Source organism: Rhinolophus sinicus, chromosome 17 (assembly GCF_057876585.1).
Source record: "Rhinolophus sinicus isolate RSI-liver-muscle chromosome 17, RSI-T2T, whole genome shotgun sequence".
In the NCBI taxonomy this organism is placed as follows: Eukaryota; Metazoa; Chordata; class Mammalia; order Chiroptera; family Rhinolophidae; genus Rhinolophus; species Rhinolophus sinicus.
In genome coordinates this window covers 183,128,588-183,146,667 of record NC_142517.1, presented here as the reverse complement: position 1 = coordinate 183,146,667, position 18,080 = coordinate 183,128,588, and the positions used below count along the sequence as shown (strand labels likewise).

The 18,080-nt window shown below is 41.7% G+C and overlaps 1 protein-coding gene across 1 annotated transcript in view; it reads right to left on the bottom strand.

Annotated features, from left to right (window-relative positions):
- Nucleotides 1–2,929: 2,929 nt before the first annotated feature.
- The window catches only part of LOC148754892 (aldehyde oxidase 4-like), a 66,187-nt gene continuing 51,036 nt past the window's right edge, over nt 2,930–18,080 (bottom strand). Inside the window, exons 25-34 of the mRNA XM_088794366.1 lie at nt 16,780–17,007; nt 14,278–14,373; nt 13,000–13,128; nt 10,460–10,534; nt 9,519–9,571; nt 8,951–9,065; nt 8,705–8,770; nt 6,114–6,299; nt 5,263–5,430; nt 2,930–3,116 (exon numbers count right to left, since the gene is read on the bottom strand). Of these exons, the coding sequence (XP_088650492.1) occupies nt 3,063–3,116; nt 5,263–5,430; nt 6,114–6,299; nt 8,705–8,770; nt 8,951–9,065; nt 9,519–9,571; nt 10,460–10,534; nt 13,000–13,128; nt 14,278–14,373; nt 16,780–17,007 (1,170 nt within the window). The 3' untranslated portion in view covers nt 2,930–3,062. The remainder of the gene's footprint in view (nt 3,117–5,262; nt 5,431–6,113; nt 6,300–8,704; nt 8,771–8,950; nt 9,066–9,518; nt 9,572–10,459; nt 10,535–12,999; nt 13,129–14,277; nt 14,374–16,779; nt 17,008–18,080) is intronic.

Here is an 18,080-nt window from a genome sequence, read left to right as displayed (position 1 = left end):
CATTTCAATTATTTTATTCTTTACTTGTGACTGGGTCTTTTTTATGGTTTATTTACTTATTTATTATTGTTGTTGTTGTTATTATTATCTTGCTTGTTATCTCTTTGTTGAAGTTCTCACTAAGTTCCTTGAGCATCTTTATAACCATTATTTTGAACTCTGTCTCGGTGGTTGCTTGTCTCCCTTTCGTTTAGTTCTTTTTCTGGAGTTTTCTCCTGTTTTTATCTTTGGGATGTATTTCTTTGTTTCCTCATCTTAGCTGCTTCTCTATGTTTGTTTCTTTGTATTAGATAGATCTGCTATATCTCCAAGTCTTGGCTGGGTGACTTTATGTAGTATGTGCCCTTGTGGGGCCCAGTGGCACAGACTCCCTGGGCACCTGCTCCGAGTGCTCCAGGAATGTCCCTTGTGTGGGTTGTGTGTGTTCTACTATTACATTTGAACCTTGGTTTCTATTAGCACATTAGTGGGTGGGATTGACCCTCAGACTGACTGGCTGTAGGCTTTGGTCATATCCAAAGCTTATGGGCTGCTGTGAGGGGGGCTTACCCTGTGGAATGGGATTTGCCTCAGTGGGATTTTCCTGTTGAGACTGCTCTTTGCACTTGTGGGCTAATTGGATGGTGCTCTGCTGTGGTCTGGTTTGGTGCCAGTGCTGAGCCTGGAGTTTCTCAGCAAAAGTCTCAGAGCACACTGAAACCAGCTGCCGCCCACCTGGTGACCACGGATCCCTGAGCATTGTCCAAAAAAGAGTGCAATGTGGGCATGGCTGGCTGCTACCCTCATTCCCTGAAAATAACACCTAGCCAGACAATCAGCTCTAATACTTCTTTTGGAGCAAAAATTAATATAAGACCCAGTATTTATTATTTATGTTATGTTATATTATATTAAAGAGCGGGTCTTATATTATAGTAAAATAAGACAGGCTCTTTTATTAATTTTTGCTCCAAAAGACACATTAGAGCTGATTGCCCAGCTACGTCTTATTTTTGGGGAAACACAGTAGCTGAGAAAATGCCTCTGGCATTGCTCGAGTTTGTTGTGGGTCCCAGGAAGTGACCAGGGTGGAGTGAGCGGAGCTTACCAGGCCAATACAAATTCAGATTTGGTTGTGTGGAGGAGTGCTCAACACAGGAAAGATGGTGTCCACCTGCTGGCTACACAGGAGAAGGACTCCACACAGGGAAAATGGTGACTCACTCTGTCCTCATCTTGACGTCACACAACTCAGTCTTTTCCTGTATGTCTCTGACACCTCCCAAGTCATTATCCCTCCACCAGAGCCCAGGCTGAGTCTCTGTGAGTGAGTCTGTGAGTGGGACCTTTAAGGGTACATCTGGGTTTCCTGGAGCCTTCTGTCTAATCCGGTCAATTGGAATGCCCACTGTTTTTTTTACAGCCAGATGCCATGGAGCCTCTTCCCAGCATAAATACTCCAGGCTGGGGAACCTGGTGTGGGGCTGGGGTCCCTTCCTCCTCTGTGGGGAACCTCCGTGGCTGAGATATCCCTCCGAATTCTCAACTGCCACGAGGAGGTGTGGGGCTGACCTGTTTCGCCTCTCTGCCTCTCCTAACACTCTCAACATGGCTTCTTCTTTATATCCTTTGTTATAAAACTTCTGTTCAGGCAGACTTCAGATGGTTCTCCAAGTTGATTATTCGATAATTTGGCTGTAATTTTAATGTGGTCACTGGAGAAGGCAAGCACAGTGTTTATCTATTCCTCCATCTTGGATTCTTCCTTGATCAGCTTCCAACTTTCTTTACAATTCTAATACCTAGGTCCCATCTTCATGCACCTATGGAGATGAGTGTTTACGAACATGTGCATGTACTTGGGTGTGTATGTGGCAGTTTCACATGTGTTAAATAGTTGCTGAATAAATACATAACAAGGTCATGAGAGGAAAAGTTGGAGATGATGCTGTGAATTAAGGTCTTCAAGTCAGATTTTTGATTATGCCACCTTTGCTAAAAATACCCCCAACAGCTCTCTGAGGTCTAGAACATAACGAGCAAACTCCTAGCCCAGTGTGTAAATCCCTCCACAATCTGTCCCTGCTTCTGGCCTTAGACTCTCTTGCTCTTCAAAAATAATCTTCTGCCCCAATCAAACTACTCTTCTCATCATAATTCTTCTGCTTAAACCTGTCATTTCTCTACCTGAAACCTTCCAATGGCTCCTGTCACACTTAGCAAAACCTGATATCCTTTCCATGGAGGCCTCACGGGATCGGCCCCGCCCATCTCTCTGAGCACATCTTCAACTGCTTTCTCCCTTGTTTGTAATCTCTGCCACATTGGCCCTTTCCCTGCTTGTTGAAAGTGCTGAATTCTTTCCTGTCCCAAGGCATTGTTGTATGTTCTGCAATCTGCCTCAACTTCTCTTTTCTCAGACATTGGCATGGCTGATGCCTTCTTATTTGAGTCTGAGTTCTTTTCTGATGACCCAGTCTGAAGTAGCACCTCCTTCATGCTCTCTGTACCACCCCATTTCATTCCATCTATAGCACTCATGTTTACCTGACATGGATTCTTGTTCACCTTTTTAGCTGCTTTGCACATTGGAATGTAAGTTCCATGATGTCTGGGACATTACTTTCAACTCACCACTATATCCCTGGGCCTAAAAAGGTACCTACCCTAGAGTAAATGCCCCATAAGTATTTGTTGAATGACTGAAGAAGGTTCTTCTATGTCTGCAATGTATTTTTTTTTTAATTTATTGGGGTGACAATTGTTAATTACACAGATTTCAGGTTAAAATTCTGTATTACATCATCTATAAATCCCATTGTGTGTTCACAACCCAGGGTCAGTTCTCCTTCCATCACCATATATTTGATCCCCCTTACCCTCACCTCCCACCCCCCACACCACTTGTATGTCTGCAATATTAACAACCCTGTTCCTGTCCCACTGTGATTGCCCTCCCTCCCTCTTTATCTAACACCAAAAAGCAGCATCAAACCTCCCTTCTCTCCTTTCTCTTAATTCCAAAATGTTGAAAATGTTAAGGTCAATCACGAACTCTTTCATTTTCTAAGGAAAATGTAGGATTAAGACACACGGATAGACCAAGGTGTAAATGTTGAAGGATCATCTCTGGGTATCTGAAAAAGATCAACAGAAGGAAGATAGTTACTAATGACACATTGTTATGGTGAACAAACAAAACAGAAACAGACTCACAGACACAGAGAACCAACTGATGGTTGCCAGACGGGAGGGGTGTTGGGAGGATGGGTGAAAAAGGGAAGGGATTATGAAGTACGACATAGTCATGGGGTGTACAGTACAGCATAGGGAATATAGTCAATAATATTGTAATAACTATGTATGGTGTCAGGCGGGTTCTAGACTTATTGGGGAGAGCACTCCGTAATTTATATAAATGTCTAACCACTATGCTATACACCTAAAACTAATATAATATTGAATGTCAGCTATAATTGAAAAAATGAAAAAACAAAACAAAAACCTTAATAAACAGGTCAAGGAAGAAAATCTGTTTAATCATCACAACAAAATAAAAGCTTCTGAAATTCACAGCTCTTAAAAAATAAAAGGGGTCTGAATTTTGCTGGTGTGCCCCTGGGGCCTTTGGCCTCTATCCCTTTCTCCTGCCTGGAACACAGTCATGACATCAGCGGTGCACCCAGCATCTTGTAATCGTGAGATGAAAGCCACACTCTGAGGAAAGTGGAACAGGAACAGGGAAGCAACCTACATCCCTGATGGCATTATCGGACTGCTTTGGGCTCCAGAACTTTTTTCTGTTTCTGAAAAATAAATTTGTGTCTTGTTTAAAAAAAAATGCTGTTATATGAGAAAAATTGTATTTAAGAAAAATTGTATTGTTAAAAAAGAACAAATCAATGTCCACTTTATCCTTATCAAAATCATAATTTTCATGTTTCTTTCAGTCCTTGAGTCATAAATCTCCTTATTCTCATAAATGTCTTTTTTTTGGATCAATTTATTGCCCCTATTATTATTATTATTATTACTATTATTTTACTAGTTTCAAGTGTACAAAGCAATGTAATAGTTAGACATTTAAACCCCTCATAAAGTGATAACCCACCCCCAAGCTACTCCTCCTCTGACATCGTATAGAACTGTTCCAATGCCATTGACTGTCTTCCCTATGCTGTACTCCACAGCCTGTGACTATATGTACCTGTATATTTACAGTCGACATTCAATACTATTCTACTTCAGCTTCAGGTCTATAGCGCATTTGTCAGACATCTACACAGTCTATGACGTGATGCCCCTGATAAGTCCAGTGCCCGTCTGGCACCTTACCTGATCTTTACAACATTGTTGATTATATTCCCCCTACTGTATTAACTATCAATTTGTATTTCTTAATATCTTCACCTTTTTCACCCTGACCCTGACCCCATTCCCATCTGTCACCCTGATCGATCTAGTACCTATCTGGCACCATGCCTAGTTATTACAATATTGTTGACTATATTCCTTATGCTATACTCTACATCCCCATGACAACTGTGTAACACCCAATTTGTTCTTCTTAGTCCCTTCCCCTTTCACCCATCCTTAATTCCCCTCCCATCTTAAAGAAGTCCCTCTAAGAGTCCTTGTAATACTGGTTTGGTGGTGATGAACTTCTCATAAACTACTTATGTTTGGAATAAGATGCATCTTATTCGGAGGCCCTGTAATTTCAAAGGCATAAAGTACAATCTAATTTTATGCCAGCCACTCATTTAGGGCTGCAGTAAGCAGCTGAATACAGGAATAGTCTCTGATGATAGTTCCAGATATGTTTTTAGCAGCTGGAAAATGGAACTATATTCTATTAATGTATACCCAGTGACTTGATATTTTAATTTAAGTTATTTTTATTAGTTTGCTTAACAGATACTTTACAAATAATTGACCAGATCAGATCTCTATTTAATCTAATTTGGTTATTGAGGTAATTAAAATATCACATCAACTGCATTTCAACCAAATGTTTAAAGAAATAACCTACCACTTCCATTTGCTATTAACACTGACTGAATTAGGTGTGTTTTTCTTTGGGGTCAAAAACAATTAAACCATCATTTAGAGAGGTTCACTCACTTTGCAGTTGCTTTGACGCATATAGGTAGAAGCAAGTGGAGGAAAAATGAGAATTTTCATTGGAAGAGATGAACCTGCCCTGTAAAGTTTGTCATGGTTACCAAATTTACGCCAAGAACCTGAAAGATTACAACAGGAGCCTCTCCTCACGACCCTTACCATCTCCGTAAACTGATCCATGCAATTCATTCTAATCAACTCAGGAGTTGCTGGGCTATTCAGGGTGAAGGTCATGGTCAACCCTCTTTCTCTTCGGGCAGCAGTCACTGCATCTTGTATGGCAAAGAACACAGAGGATCCCAAGAACATTCCGGCCTCACCCAGTCCCTGAGAAGGAGTGCAAAAGGCCATCAGAAATGCATGGTTGTTTTAGCACTAATTTGTGTTCACACACACACATGCACGCACACATGCACACTCAGTCACCTCTTCTGGCTTTATTGTCCTCAGAGTGGAGTGTGTCTGACTTGCCAGAATTGATTCCTCTCATGCCAATTTGTGTGTGGGGTCCTCCTCAGACTCACCCATGAAAATGCCCCAGGACATCAGGATAGCAGGGCAACTAAAAACTCCTGTTCCTCCACCCAGGTCAAGAAGACCAAAGCCCTTGGTGCCCTGTAGGGTACTCCAACTTTGGTTTCAGACCATTTGTGTTTAACCGAAGTCCTAACCCCCAGTACCCGCGTACATGACCACATCTGGAGATAAGTTCTTTAGAGAGACAATGAAGTTAAAATGAGATCTTTGGGATTGCTTATAAGAAAAGGAAATTAGGACACAGAGAGAGTGACATCAGACATGTGCACACACAGAAAGATGATTACGTGAGGACACAGTGGGAGGGTGGCTATCTGCAAGCTAAAGGGAGGCCTCAGAAGAAATCAAACCTTGATCTTGGACTTCCAGCCTCCAGAACTGTGAGAAAAAGTACCTCTGTTTTTCAGTTCATCCAGTCAAATATTTTGTTATGGCAGCCCTAGCAAACGAATAGAGAGATCTCAAGTTCTTACCTTGGATGAGTAGATGGCTATGGGGTTTTGGGAATGCACCAAAGTGACATAGAACTCTTCTGGTATTTCAGCGACAGCGGGGATTTTGTAGTCATTTGTACCCCGAGAATAAAGCACACCTTCTGGGGAATATTTCAGTTCTTCTGTGGTATATAATCCCATGCCTTGAATAAATCCTCCTTCAACCTACAGACAAAATTTTCCCAGTTTATAAGCAAAAGATATTGATTGGATAAATACTCCCATGGGACTGCACATGGCGTTCTGCGCAATAGTGAGCCATTTGGGAAAGCTCTATGACAGACTTTACAAAAGGTCCTTCAGGATCTGGTGCCTGCCAGATCCTCATCCCTAGCTCTTCTTGCATGGCCTCATTCCTAGCTCTTCTTGCCCAGCTATCCCGCATTCCAGGGACCTGACACTTGTCAAATTCCAGGGAACCCTCCAAGCTCACCAGATTCCTTCTGACCTCCAAGTCTTTGTAAAGGCAGTTGTCCCTGACTCTCTTCACTGCTCCCCAGCTCAGCTTGTCCACCTGGTAAACTCCTATTCACCCTCCAAGTTTCCAGCTGAAGCATAACTGCCTCTTTGGAGCCTTTGGAATCCTGCCACCATCTCCTGGATGGATTTAGAAACTGCTTCTTCCGGGCTCACTGCATTTGAACCCATTCCCCCATCAGGGTGGCACTCAGAGGGAATTTTCCTTGCTCAACTCTCTCACTTTTGCTCTTGCTTCACTCTCTCTCTCTCACTAATTTATAAGTATACTGAGTCCTGGCCTTCTTGTATCGTGTACTTAGCATGGTGCCTGGTACATAAATTCTCAACAAACTTCTGTTGAATTAGAAGAAAAAGAAGCTAACATTAAAGACACAGGAACTAGAATAAATGGAATCAAGACACTATTTATTATAATATTTGGATTTGTTAACTTTCTTTTATAAATTACCATGGAGAGTAGATGAATGCTAAACAAGGTGGGTTGTAAAAAATAATTGTATTAAATTAAATATTTTTTTATTAAAAGCCATGTTGAGTTTTAATTGCAAATTATTATGATCCTAGGGAAAAAGGCTTAAGGTCCTATTTAAGGGATTGTCTGCCTTGAGGTTAAACAAATTGAAGGAACGTCACAGTTTGCATTTTATTGATTTGTAAACAAATTTAGATGCTACATGTGGGTCTTTCCAAATGCTTGCCCCTAAAGGAAAAGACTGAGGTCCAAGAGTTCCAGTCTAACACACTTCTGGTTTTCTTTCCTTTTCCAATGGGACCAACGTAGTGTTTTCCCTATCATAACATCTATATTTTTGCCTTTGCTTAAGCAATAAAGAGGCAGGAACAAGCTGGGAGGAGGGGCTAGGAAGGGGAAAGGGAGTTGAGGCCTGAGGCTAGCTTTGGTTCTCAAACTTTACAGACTTAAGATGAGTTTCAGGTACGGATTAAATGGGCAGATTACAAGTCCCAGTTTAGCAAAGTTATGATGGAGAAGTCTGCGCCTGGGTGGGCATAGGAATCCACATTTCCAATAAACACTATAGGTGCTTTTGTTGCAGTCTGAGGACCACATTTTGAGGAACATTAGGGGACAGTTAAATTTTTCCTCAGAAAGCCCAATGGCCAATCTAGGTAAACCAATCTCTTAGGATTTAGGAGGGCGGGGAGCTGTTGGTAGATGAAAGTACCACAAGTCTGTCAGGGTTAATGCCAAGCTGCTCAACCTGTCCAGCTACTGAGGTCTAGGCTGTGGACCAGCTGCCTCACTTCACCTGGGAGCTGGTGGGCAGGTGTGGGGTGAGGTGATGCAGCAGGTCCGTTGGCCCCACTTTGAGTAACAAGGCTAGAGAAAAAAAAAAAAAAAGCAAAGCTACACCAATAGCTGGAAAGATTGTAACTTAAAGTTTAAAAAGGCTGTGGGTGGGCGGTGGGATGGCTCAGTTGGTAAGAGCGCGAGCTCTGAAAAACAGTGTTGCCGGTCGATTCTGACATGGGCCAGTGAGCTGTACCCTCTGCAACTAGATTGAAGGACACGACTTGGAGCTGATTGGCCCTGGAGAAACACACTGTTTCCCAGTATTCCCCAATTAAAAAAACAACAACAACAAAAAATGTTTTCACCTTTAAAAAAAAAAGGCTTTGGATGCATTAATTTCATTTATCTGCAAGATAAAAAGTAAAAAATTCAGCAAAGGGGAAAAATTGTGTTTAAGTATTTCTTTTTTCCTTATATTTCTCTAAAATTTTCAGTCTATTTAAATTCAATATTAATTTGAATATTAATGTAATTTTATTATGTATTTATATAATGCTACTAATTATAAATGTTAATCAATTGTACATTAATTAACTAGAAGTCATGGAGAATTATAAAGCAGGATAACTCACACATATACCTGCCACGCAAAGACAACCATTGTTTACTTTTTCTTAAATTTTCTTCCAATTTTTAATCAATTTTTTTGGTGTGTGTAATATAATACACATTGCAGAACACTTGCACCAGGTATAAATGCCATTTGGAGAACTCTGGGAAATAATATTCTGAATGGAATTGACCGAAAGTCCCTTTGGGGTGGTCGGGTATCACTCACCTGCCCAATGTCCACGGCTGGATTTATGCTGAAAGCAGCATCCATGAAGATGTCAGTCCTAAGGAGCTGTGCCAAGAGAAAATACATCATGGAAAATGTTAATATTATTGATTTAAAATAGATCTTTACTACCTGTCCCTGGATCTTCCACCGGCAGGATCAGGGCGGTTATTGTTCACAGCATAGAAAATGCATCCATGTTCATGTTCAACTATGAAGAAGGTGAACACCAATGTTGCTCTTTACCTTGTGAGCCCCGGTCAGACAGTCGACTTCAACCTCAGAACAGGCAACTCCGTAAATAAAATACGGAAAAGCATGACCTTCCTCCTTCTCCCAGTCCATATTTGTCTGGTAGCCTCTGAGAAGAGAAATCAGGAGTGAAAGAAAAGGCACTTCCCCACCAGTGGTCTGATCACCTGTGGTGCTCTGGGTCCTGGGGATGAACAGAGCTCCTACCCCCTGGGTGAAGGCCTGTCTCCCCTTCTGTGAGGGGGACTGTGGTGATCAGAGAGGCAAGAGTACCACTGTGGACATGGGGAGAAGGTCCATTGGTGTCTGAGCCCTACTCTCCAGCATACAGTTACTGGGATGGGTCAGATGTGTGTCCCTCCTGGTTGGTAAACAGCTGAGGCCCCAAGGAGTCCCTGGCCCCTCCACCCCCAGATCTCCGTCCCCACCCCCAGGACCCATGACTGAAGGTTTCACACCGGGCACAGTAGCGCCGCAGTGCGCTCCAGGCACTGTTCAGATTGATGAACGCACACCATCTCTGCCCAAGTATGATCTAAACCAAGGTGAAAACGTCCTTTACTTGAAATATCCAGTCGTTGACAGGCTGATGGATTCTTCGAAGGCTTTTTCAATCTGGAAGGCATGATTGGTTACAAAGAAATATAAGTTTAGGAAAAGTAATGAAAAATTCCACGCTGAGCTTGCCTCCTCTTGTTTGCTCACTGCAGCCACATTCATCTCGAGCACAATACACCTTGTAAAAGCCATAGGTCTTGCTTTTCAAGGGAGGTGCTTAAAGGCAGCTGCTAGCTGTGCTCTGGGATCCTCTAGTTTTTGGAGTAGCACAGTGTAAAGGTTATTATTTTTTCACCCTTTTCGGCTTTTTAAATTAGGGAGGGGGCTAGGCCATATTCATGTACTTATGTGCATAGCCACGTACACAGGAAGATGTATATGTATATACACATATACACACATATATGTATACATATGTATGTGTGTGCATATATGTACGTGTACCTTTTTAACCGGCTTTTTCCCAAAGAATCCGATTGGCTGTCTCAGTAGATATAATGTGTCAGCTTTCCTGCTGGAGCAAACTGGGTAGGGCTGGGAATAACAATACCAGTGATAATTGGAATAATTATTGAAAATAGAGTAATCTTTTGCTATTAGGACTGCTATTATCTCCATTGCTCTGGTGAGAACACCAAGGCTCTGAGACACGGAGGAGGAACTCATCCCACAGGAACTTGTGACAGAGCTGGGGCAGCAAGGCCAGTATGTTTTTACTTTCGAGCCAATGCTGTTACCAGGCTCTGTGAGAAATTAGGCTCTGAGATAAAGGCAAGTGTTAATGGACACCGACATCGCTTTCACTCTTCTGGAAAAGCAGAAGTGCATGTTGATAAATACTTCGTTTCCTGAATGGACACCACCAGCCAGCCCATGCGCTTGGGGCATGTACCCAACAGGATGTACTTGCCTTTTCCTGGTGGGGATGATGAGGGGAACACTCACCCAGTCCTCCCATCTTCCCTGAGGGTTTTTCCTGATGATTGGTTGAAGACGGGCCATGAGAATTTGGCAGGCATTCTAAAAATAAATATTTCAAATGGCATAGGATATAAAAGCCACGGGGAATAGCAACATGTTAAATAGCTAAAAATCAATTCAAATGTCAAATGTCAATCAATTTGATGTTCCATTGAAGAACCTGCTTCCTAGTCTTCAAGGCAGGTTTTCTTATACTTGAGTAAAACATGGAACACCTTGGAAAGAAGCAAGTATTCCTGTGGACCCTGCAGTGTTAAAATTATGTTTATTGTAATGTGGTTTAAGTACATGCTGACATAAATCTAGGTTGAGTCTTCTTAGAGTTATAGCTCTTTAATAGCGATAAAGCCAAAACAAAAATGACAAAGTGTGTAGACCAACCTATATATCAATAAAAACCAAAATAACAACATTAATCGTCATTCATGTTTTCTGGAGCTAAACTGCTGCCTGGAATACAGAAGATGTCTTCACTGCTGTGGCATTCATACTTTGGAGTTCACCGTGCCTATGGCGTGTAAGCTAATGGATCAATTTTCTCTCCACTCTTCTTATTTAAACTGCTATTCAATTTTCATTGGCATTTATACCTTGCTATCATCTGCTCTTCAAGACAACATCATTCACGTATAAAGTCTTGCCCTTGTTGCCTTGATACAAAATATACTTCTTGGTCCCAAATGTAGGCAAAGAGATTTCATGGCAGTACTCCACTTATAAAACGTCATGCTGACGATGCAAAAGGTGCTTGTTTTAATTGAAATGGAAAATTCAATTAAATTTCAATTTCAATTATTGCTGTGACATCTTGATCCCCTGAGATTATAGCTGCCAACCCCTGGGTGTCCGTGGGCCCCAGCTTGGCTTCCTCTCTGAATTCAAATACAAATCTGTTTATATGTGTGCCCTGACTTATTTATCGCAGCCTTAGAACACTCTTCATGCCCTCTCTTCATCTCTGTTCCTTCTGTTCTGTCATCCCCTCTTTGGGTTATGGTCTCCGGCTTCTCATGCATTAGCGAGATCCCAGTGTTCATAAATCGATCTTTGCTGGTACATTCAGTTTTCAATCACTGACCCCATTACAAATGGACGCCTTCCAAAAGAGGGCCAGGTCCAAGGCAAACCCAAGTAGCACAGTTCCTGCCTGTCCAAATATCAGATGTTCTTCCCCTTATCGTGCCCTGACCACAATACTCCTGTGCACAGCTTTACACACAACAGTCTGACACTCTCCTGAGGTAAGTTTTCCTTTAAGAAAGTGAGGTATTGCAGAGAACATTTGTAATTCTTTTGTGATGTCCTGAACTGCTTTCTTTGTGTGGTGAATTCTCTCACCTTACATTCCTTGGTAGGGTCGCCTCCCCCTATTGAAGCTCCAAATGCCAGATACTAATTTGTCCAGTTTCCTTTGCATTATAGAAAATTTCAAAATACACAAAGGTAGAGAGGATAGTACAATTCCCCCTTAAATGCTTTACCCAGCTTCAACAATGAGCATTTACACCCCAACCTCACCCCCAGCTATCTGTCTTAGCTCTTCTCCCACCTCACTCCCCTTTGCTCTTTCTGCTCCAGCTACCCTCACTTGCCTGCAGCTCCTTAAGCACAGTAAGCGAGCTCCCTCTGCTCCCAAGCACCGACATGGCTTCTTTCCTTGCTGCATTCAGGACCAGGCTCACGGATGACCAGTCAGTGCCTGGCCTGGATTCCCTGCTGCCTAAGACGGCAGCTCCAATTCTTGCACTTTCTCTTTTCATAACTTTCTTTATTTTGATTCATAACACCTGTCACTGTTTCATTTTCTCTTTTCTTTCTTCCTTCTTTCCTTCCTTCCTTCCTTCCTTCCTTCCTTCCTTCCTTCCTTCCTTCCTTCCTCCCTCCCTCCCTCCTTCCCTCCCTCTCTCTCTCTCTCTCTTTCTTTCTTTCTTTCATTTTTGCTTCCTTCCTTCCTTCTTTCCTTCCTTCCTTCTTTCCTTCCTTCCTTCCCTCCTTCCTTCCTTCTTTCCTCTCTCTTTCTCTCTCTCATTATTTAATGATTTATTATTTAGTATTGAAATGTAGGCTAGGAAACTGGGTGGGGAGAGGGGACAAAGTACAGTGAGGGATGGAGAGAAGCCACTCCACCTGCTTTCCACTTGAAGGTCCAAGCAGGGAAGTAGCAGAGACACTGCAATTTGAAGTGCATTTTGGAATTTCGAACTGCACACTTCAATTATTGAAATGGGATATTTTCTGCAAGTAAAAGTGATCAAGGGATTTTTAGTCATCTTAGAGTGATTAGAAAAATTATAGGTAGATTTTATGCAAGGGGAGGGCAGAAGAAGGCCACAGAGGGAGCTCCAAACTTTTGGAGTCTCTGCTCTGCCAGTAATTAGCTCAGTGACCTAGAACTAGCCACTTGACCTCTCCTGGCCTCAGTTTCAGCTTCCATAAAAGAAGGGGCTGGACAAGGATCCTTCCAGCATTGTCCCTGGGTGACTGAGAAATGGGAGAAAAGTCACCTGCACGGCCTTTCCGTTGATGTCTGTCCCCATTGACGCCGCTGTGAAGAGAGCATTGGGGACTGTGATTGTGCTCGTTTCATACTGGTGTATATACGATGAGGGGATGTTCAGTTCTCGACTAGCCACCTGCAAGAAGCAGAGAAAAACATTATTTATTTCACTGACTCTAAGCCTCCCTTACTCTCCAATCGAAAACTTTAAAATTATTTTTTTAACTGAGTATGAAACTTGGCTGTCTTATAGGAACAAACATTTAAGATAGCATCTTGGATCTTACATGTAGATTCTAAGTTTGAAGATTTTAAATGGCACTGTAAAAGATACATTGCTTTCTACAGCTATGTTGCCAACTAAAGCATCTTCTTGTGCATTCAAAGAAGAAATCTTCTTGCTCTTTCACCAGTTTCATAGAATCCACGTGGCAGTATGTCACTCTGAGACATCTAGTATAGTATGATATACATACAGGCAACTTTGAAGTCCCTTCAAGCTAGAAGATACATACAGTCTCATTGTTTAGCCTTCATCTTCTTCTGCGGTGTATAGACATTTAGCAGATTATGTTTCCTTCGTGCGACATTTTGTAGGCATAAGGGTTTTGTTGTAAAGAAGCCAGATCTGTTCAAAGAAGGCCCTGTGGATTTTTGTGATTTCCTAATTCCAAACACACTATTAAATGGTATTATTTCCTTAAAGAACATGTCTTCTCTATATTTCTCATTGAGAGAAAAGTTTCGCCCCCACCTACCCACATTTTTATTCAAATTTCATATTCAACAAATTCTTATTTAATATTAGAAGAGAAAATTTCCTACTGCAAACAATCTCTTGCTCTTTCAACGACTTCTGTGAATTAGCACACATAACAGCCAATCACGTGGAGTTCCTAAGGAGACTGAATCCTAAGGACATAATTTCTCATCCTATTCAATGCTTTCATTTCGAGTGAAGATGTGAATTAATACCATAGTGCTTTGAGCAGTTGCCATAAAGCTGAAAAGTATTTTATTTTGAAAATTTGAATCATATGTTTCAGAGGACCTATGGACTTGGTTCTTTAGTATGCAGAAAGAACAATATAACATATTTCCTCAATTTGAACGCCCCCACTTCCATCAGCCCCCTGCAGTCTTGTGTGTCTGATATCAAAATGAGTCTTATAATTGACTTGTGCATTTAGTGTGACAGTATTTCTCCTGCTCAACAGAAAAAAGCTGTTAAAGTGATTATACAGGGCATGTCTTCCACCATAGAGAAAATGGGTACTTATCTCACCTGTATCATTTTGGTGTAGAGGCCTTGTCCAAGTTCACAGCCACCATGAATCACCAAGACAGAACCATCGAGATAGATGTGGACTAGAGCGGCAGCCTGGTGGGGAATAATTATAATACCAGTTTGGAAACTGATGCGGCCAAATGTTGCTGTGAGTTTAGCTGAGGCTGCAAGGGAATGGTTTTGCTTCATTGAGCCAATCTCTCATTGTTTTTATTGGAGAAGAAAGCTATGGTTGGCCATAGACAATTGCTTTCAATATCCCCCAGACTTGAAAACCAGCACTGTAGGTTTGTGAATGGTGGCTTGTCTCTACTCCCACCATCTCCTGCCCACCTGGAGGACTTGTGTGGTTGCCTTGGAAGCTGCCTCTCCAAAGCACCAACCTGTACAATATTTTATTATTCTTTCCTCCCTGCACGTAAAGATTAATTTTAAAGTAAGTGGAACCTGTATGAGTAAATTTCCAGGCACAACTTTCACTGGATACTAGAGGAGCGGGGAGAACCTTGGGATGTTTTAATAGTTTCCAAATACTTCTGACCTTTAGAATTACGGTGGGGGTGTGGTATGGCCAAATTTTGGAAATTCCAATTCATTAGAAAGTTGGAGGTGGAGCCCAGATGCCCATATATTTTTTTTAAGCTCTCAGGTGTTTTTGATGATTGGCCAAGTTTGGCATCGATTGATTTAATTCAAATTCTTCACTTTACATGTGGGGGAATGGAAGCCTAGGGAGGAGAATGCTTGGCCAAACCCAGTACCAAGTTCATGGGAAAGTCAGGAATGGAACCCACAACATCTAACTTGAGCCCAGCATCTTCCACACCCATGCCATGCTGCCACCTTCAAACTAGCTGCTCTTGTCCCTCTGTGGGGTTAGGCATGTGGCTTCAGGAACCGGACCAAGGAGGGATGAAGGGGGAAGGCTGGGCTATGTCAGGTGGTTCTGCAAATTATTAGACTTTTTCTTTAGAGAAGTCCTCATCATATGCTCACATATGTGCCCCAGCATCCTGCATCTACCTGCTTGGGACCTCTATCTCCATGTTGATACCACAAGGATACACAAGTGTCCTTGCTATCACACATTCAAAATGTCAACTAATTTAGCTAAGCCAGTCTCCTGGGTCTGAGACTGTAGTCTCAGGACCATCAAGTTCTCTGTAGGAACTTTTAAACTTTGTGTTTCCATCTCATGGCAATTTAACAAGAGTAATGGATGACCATGTATCAAAGGGTATTACCGCATGCTTTCAGAGCCCATGTTAGATTTTATGTTCATGATCATACAAGCATCAAGTAGGACTACTTTAATTGATGGGGCATATTAGAGACAAAAGGTGGGACACCCCACACAAACATTTAGGATAAAGACTTCAAAATGACTTGAAGTGCATCAAAAGCCAGAACCACCATCACTTTGTGAATATTTAGTTTTGGAAAAGCAACATCATCTACCATATTAAGTTAATGTTACTATTTTGAATATTACTGGCACTTACAGTACTATTTTATTTAATTTCCAAATTTGTATTTTATAAAGGCATAAGAGCTATAAGAAGCTTATTTTTGCTTTGTGGTTATACACGGTTAAATAACATTAAATTAAATAATTTAAGAAACCATTTAGAGTCCACAAATTTCTTTTTTCCTTTTTAAGGGAGTCTGTTTGTTATTCTTGTTTCAGAAGTACTCCCTGGGGCAAGACTGAACATCTGCTCCAAGTGTGCAGTGCTCGTGGCCTTCCCCTCCCTCCTCATTTTGCTTGCTACCTTGTCAGTGGACTCTGAGGAAGCTTGTGGCAGAATATAATTTTGATAAGAGACAGCTTGGGCACCCCTCATCCACACCATGAGGAGGCCTATATTCTTTCCTTAGCAAAGATTTGCTTATGGGGACATTTCAGAGATTGATGGGGATAGAAGCAAAAATAATAATAACAAAAACAAAATAAAAGGCAGACTCAGTAACAGAACCCCACAAAAAACTGTTTAAGGTGAAACTTAACAGAAAGCACAATAGTCATGGAACCTCAATATGGTAACTCTGGATTTCTGTGTGAATGGGGAAACTCTGCCTATTCTCATGTGTTTTTGAAAGCTCTGTCTTCAAATGACCCTACTGCCATCATTAAGAAATTAGGAAAGAGAGAAAGGGATCCTCTTGCTTCCCCCTATTCTTTCATGAACTTGAAATTTGACCTCATACCTCAATACTCATGTTCGGAGCGCTGCCCAAGACCAGACCCCTTGAGCTGGATTTTATCAGTTGATTGCTTTCTGAGGTCTCAGGTAGTGCGTGACACCAGGTCTTCCCTGAGGATACCCATGGTCCCCAAGTTCTTGCTTAAATCCACATTGTTTCCTGCTATAGGAAACTGCCCCAGTTTCTTCTTTCTCCTGAGAGGGGATCATATGTAGTTGCTCACGATTGACTTTTTCAGATAGCTAGTCGTGTGGAGAAGGGTTTTTGGTGGACAAACATTTCTCCTAACCTCACCTGATTATAGTAGCTCTGGGGTATCCCAATGGAAAATTTCATGGGGATCACGGAGAGCCCCTTTTTCTTCCAGTAATTCTTTTTGTTAAATTCCTCAGCGGCCCGTTTCCTAGCATAGAATGAAGATTTCTCCAGACATTCTTTCCAGCATCTTTGTAAGGGCTCTGGGTTAAACATCTCCTTAAAGGCTGTTTTACTAATTCTCTTATACATGTTTATTTCTCTAATCTGAAAGACAAGAAAATAAAAAGAATTTCAAAGATATATCCTTATTCTATATGTGAAGATGTGTTTTTGTTATACACCTGACATGAAGAAAGTCTTCTGAAAAAGAAACAATTACTTAAATGGCTATAAATATGTAAATGCAAATGTAAATATATATACATAATGATAATAACAATAATCATAATGATAGAAACTACTATTGAATACTTTATGTGCTCCAGGATATAGGCTAAGTGTATGATCTCAATTAACTTTACAGTAATCCTGAAACATAGTAGGTACTATTATGAGCCCTGTGACAAGATTTGTTAGTGGTGAGACAAAATTCTTTTGACTCAAACTTCTTTTACTCTTACATAATGTTTCATTATTCTTAACTGTCCTCAAATTAGTTTCTCAAATCTGAACTACAGTAGAATTGTGTGCATAAATGGCTGTAATAATGCCATGTTTCCTATTCATGCCCTTGAGTGGTTTCACACTAACTCTGGGATTGGCCATGTGACTTGCTTTGGCCAATGGAACAACACATAGGTAATGCCAGCAAAGACTAGAAAAGTGCTTGTGAGATGTCATAAAAATGGCAGCGTGAGGTGAGCCTCTGGAAATCTCCCCTGGAATTTACAACAAATTAAACAGAAATAACTCCACAAAGGACTCCCAGCACAGCAGACAGGAAAGACAAAGACACTCACTACTGAATTCACCTAAAGGTTGGCAAATTGCGTGTGCAGGGGAGGAGGGAATGGAGAAGTGTGCAGATGGGGCCATGTGGGCCCAGGATGCAGACCTAGCTCAGTGCTCCAAGCTCACTGCATCCCAGAACAACCACAGCTGTGGTAGAGAGCAGAACTCAGACTGCTAGGGCTCCGCTTATGGCCCACAGGGAGGACGGGATAGTATATTACATGGCTGAACCCAATGCTCACGGCAGAGACCTCGGAGCAAAGACTGAGGGAAGAAGGCTGAACACGGTGGTTTAAGTCCTCTCTGCCAAGCAGAGAACAGAAGCCTTAGAACTGAGACTAGCCGCACCCTCCCTATCCTCCCAGAGTTCACCCTGCCCCCATCTG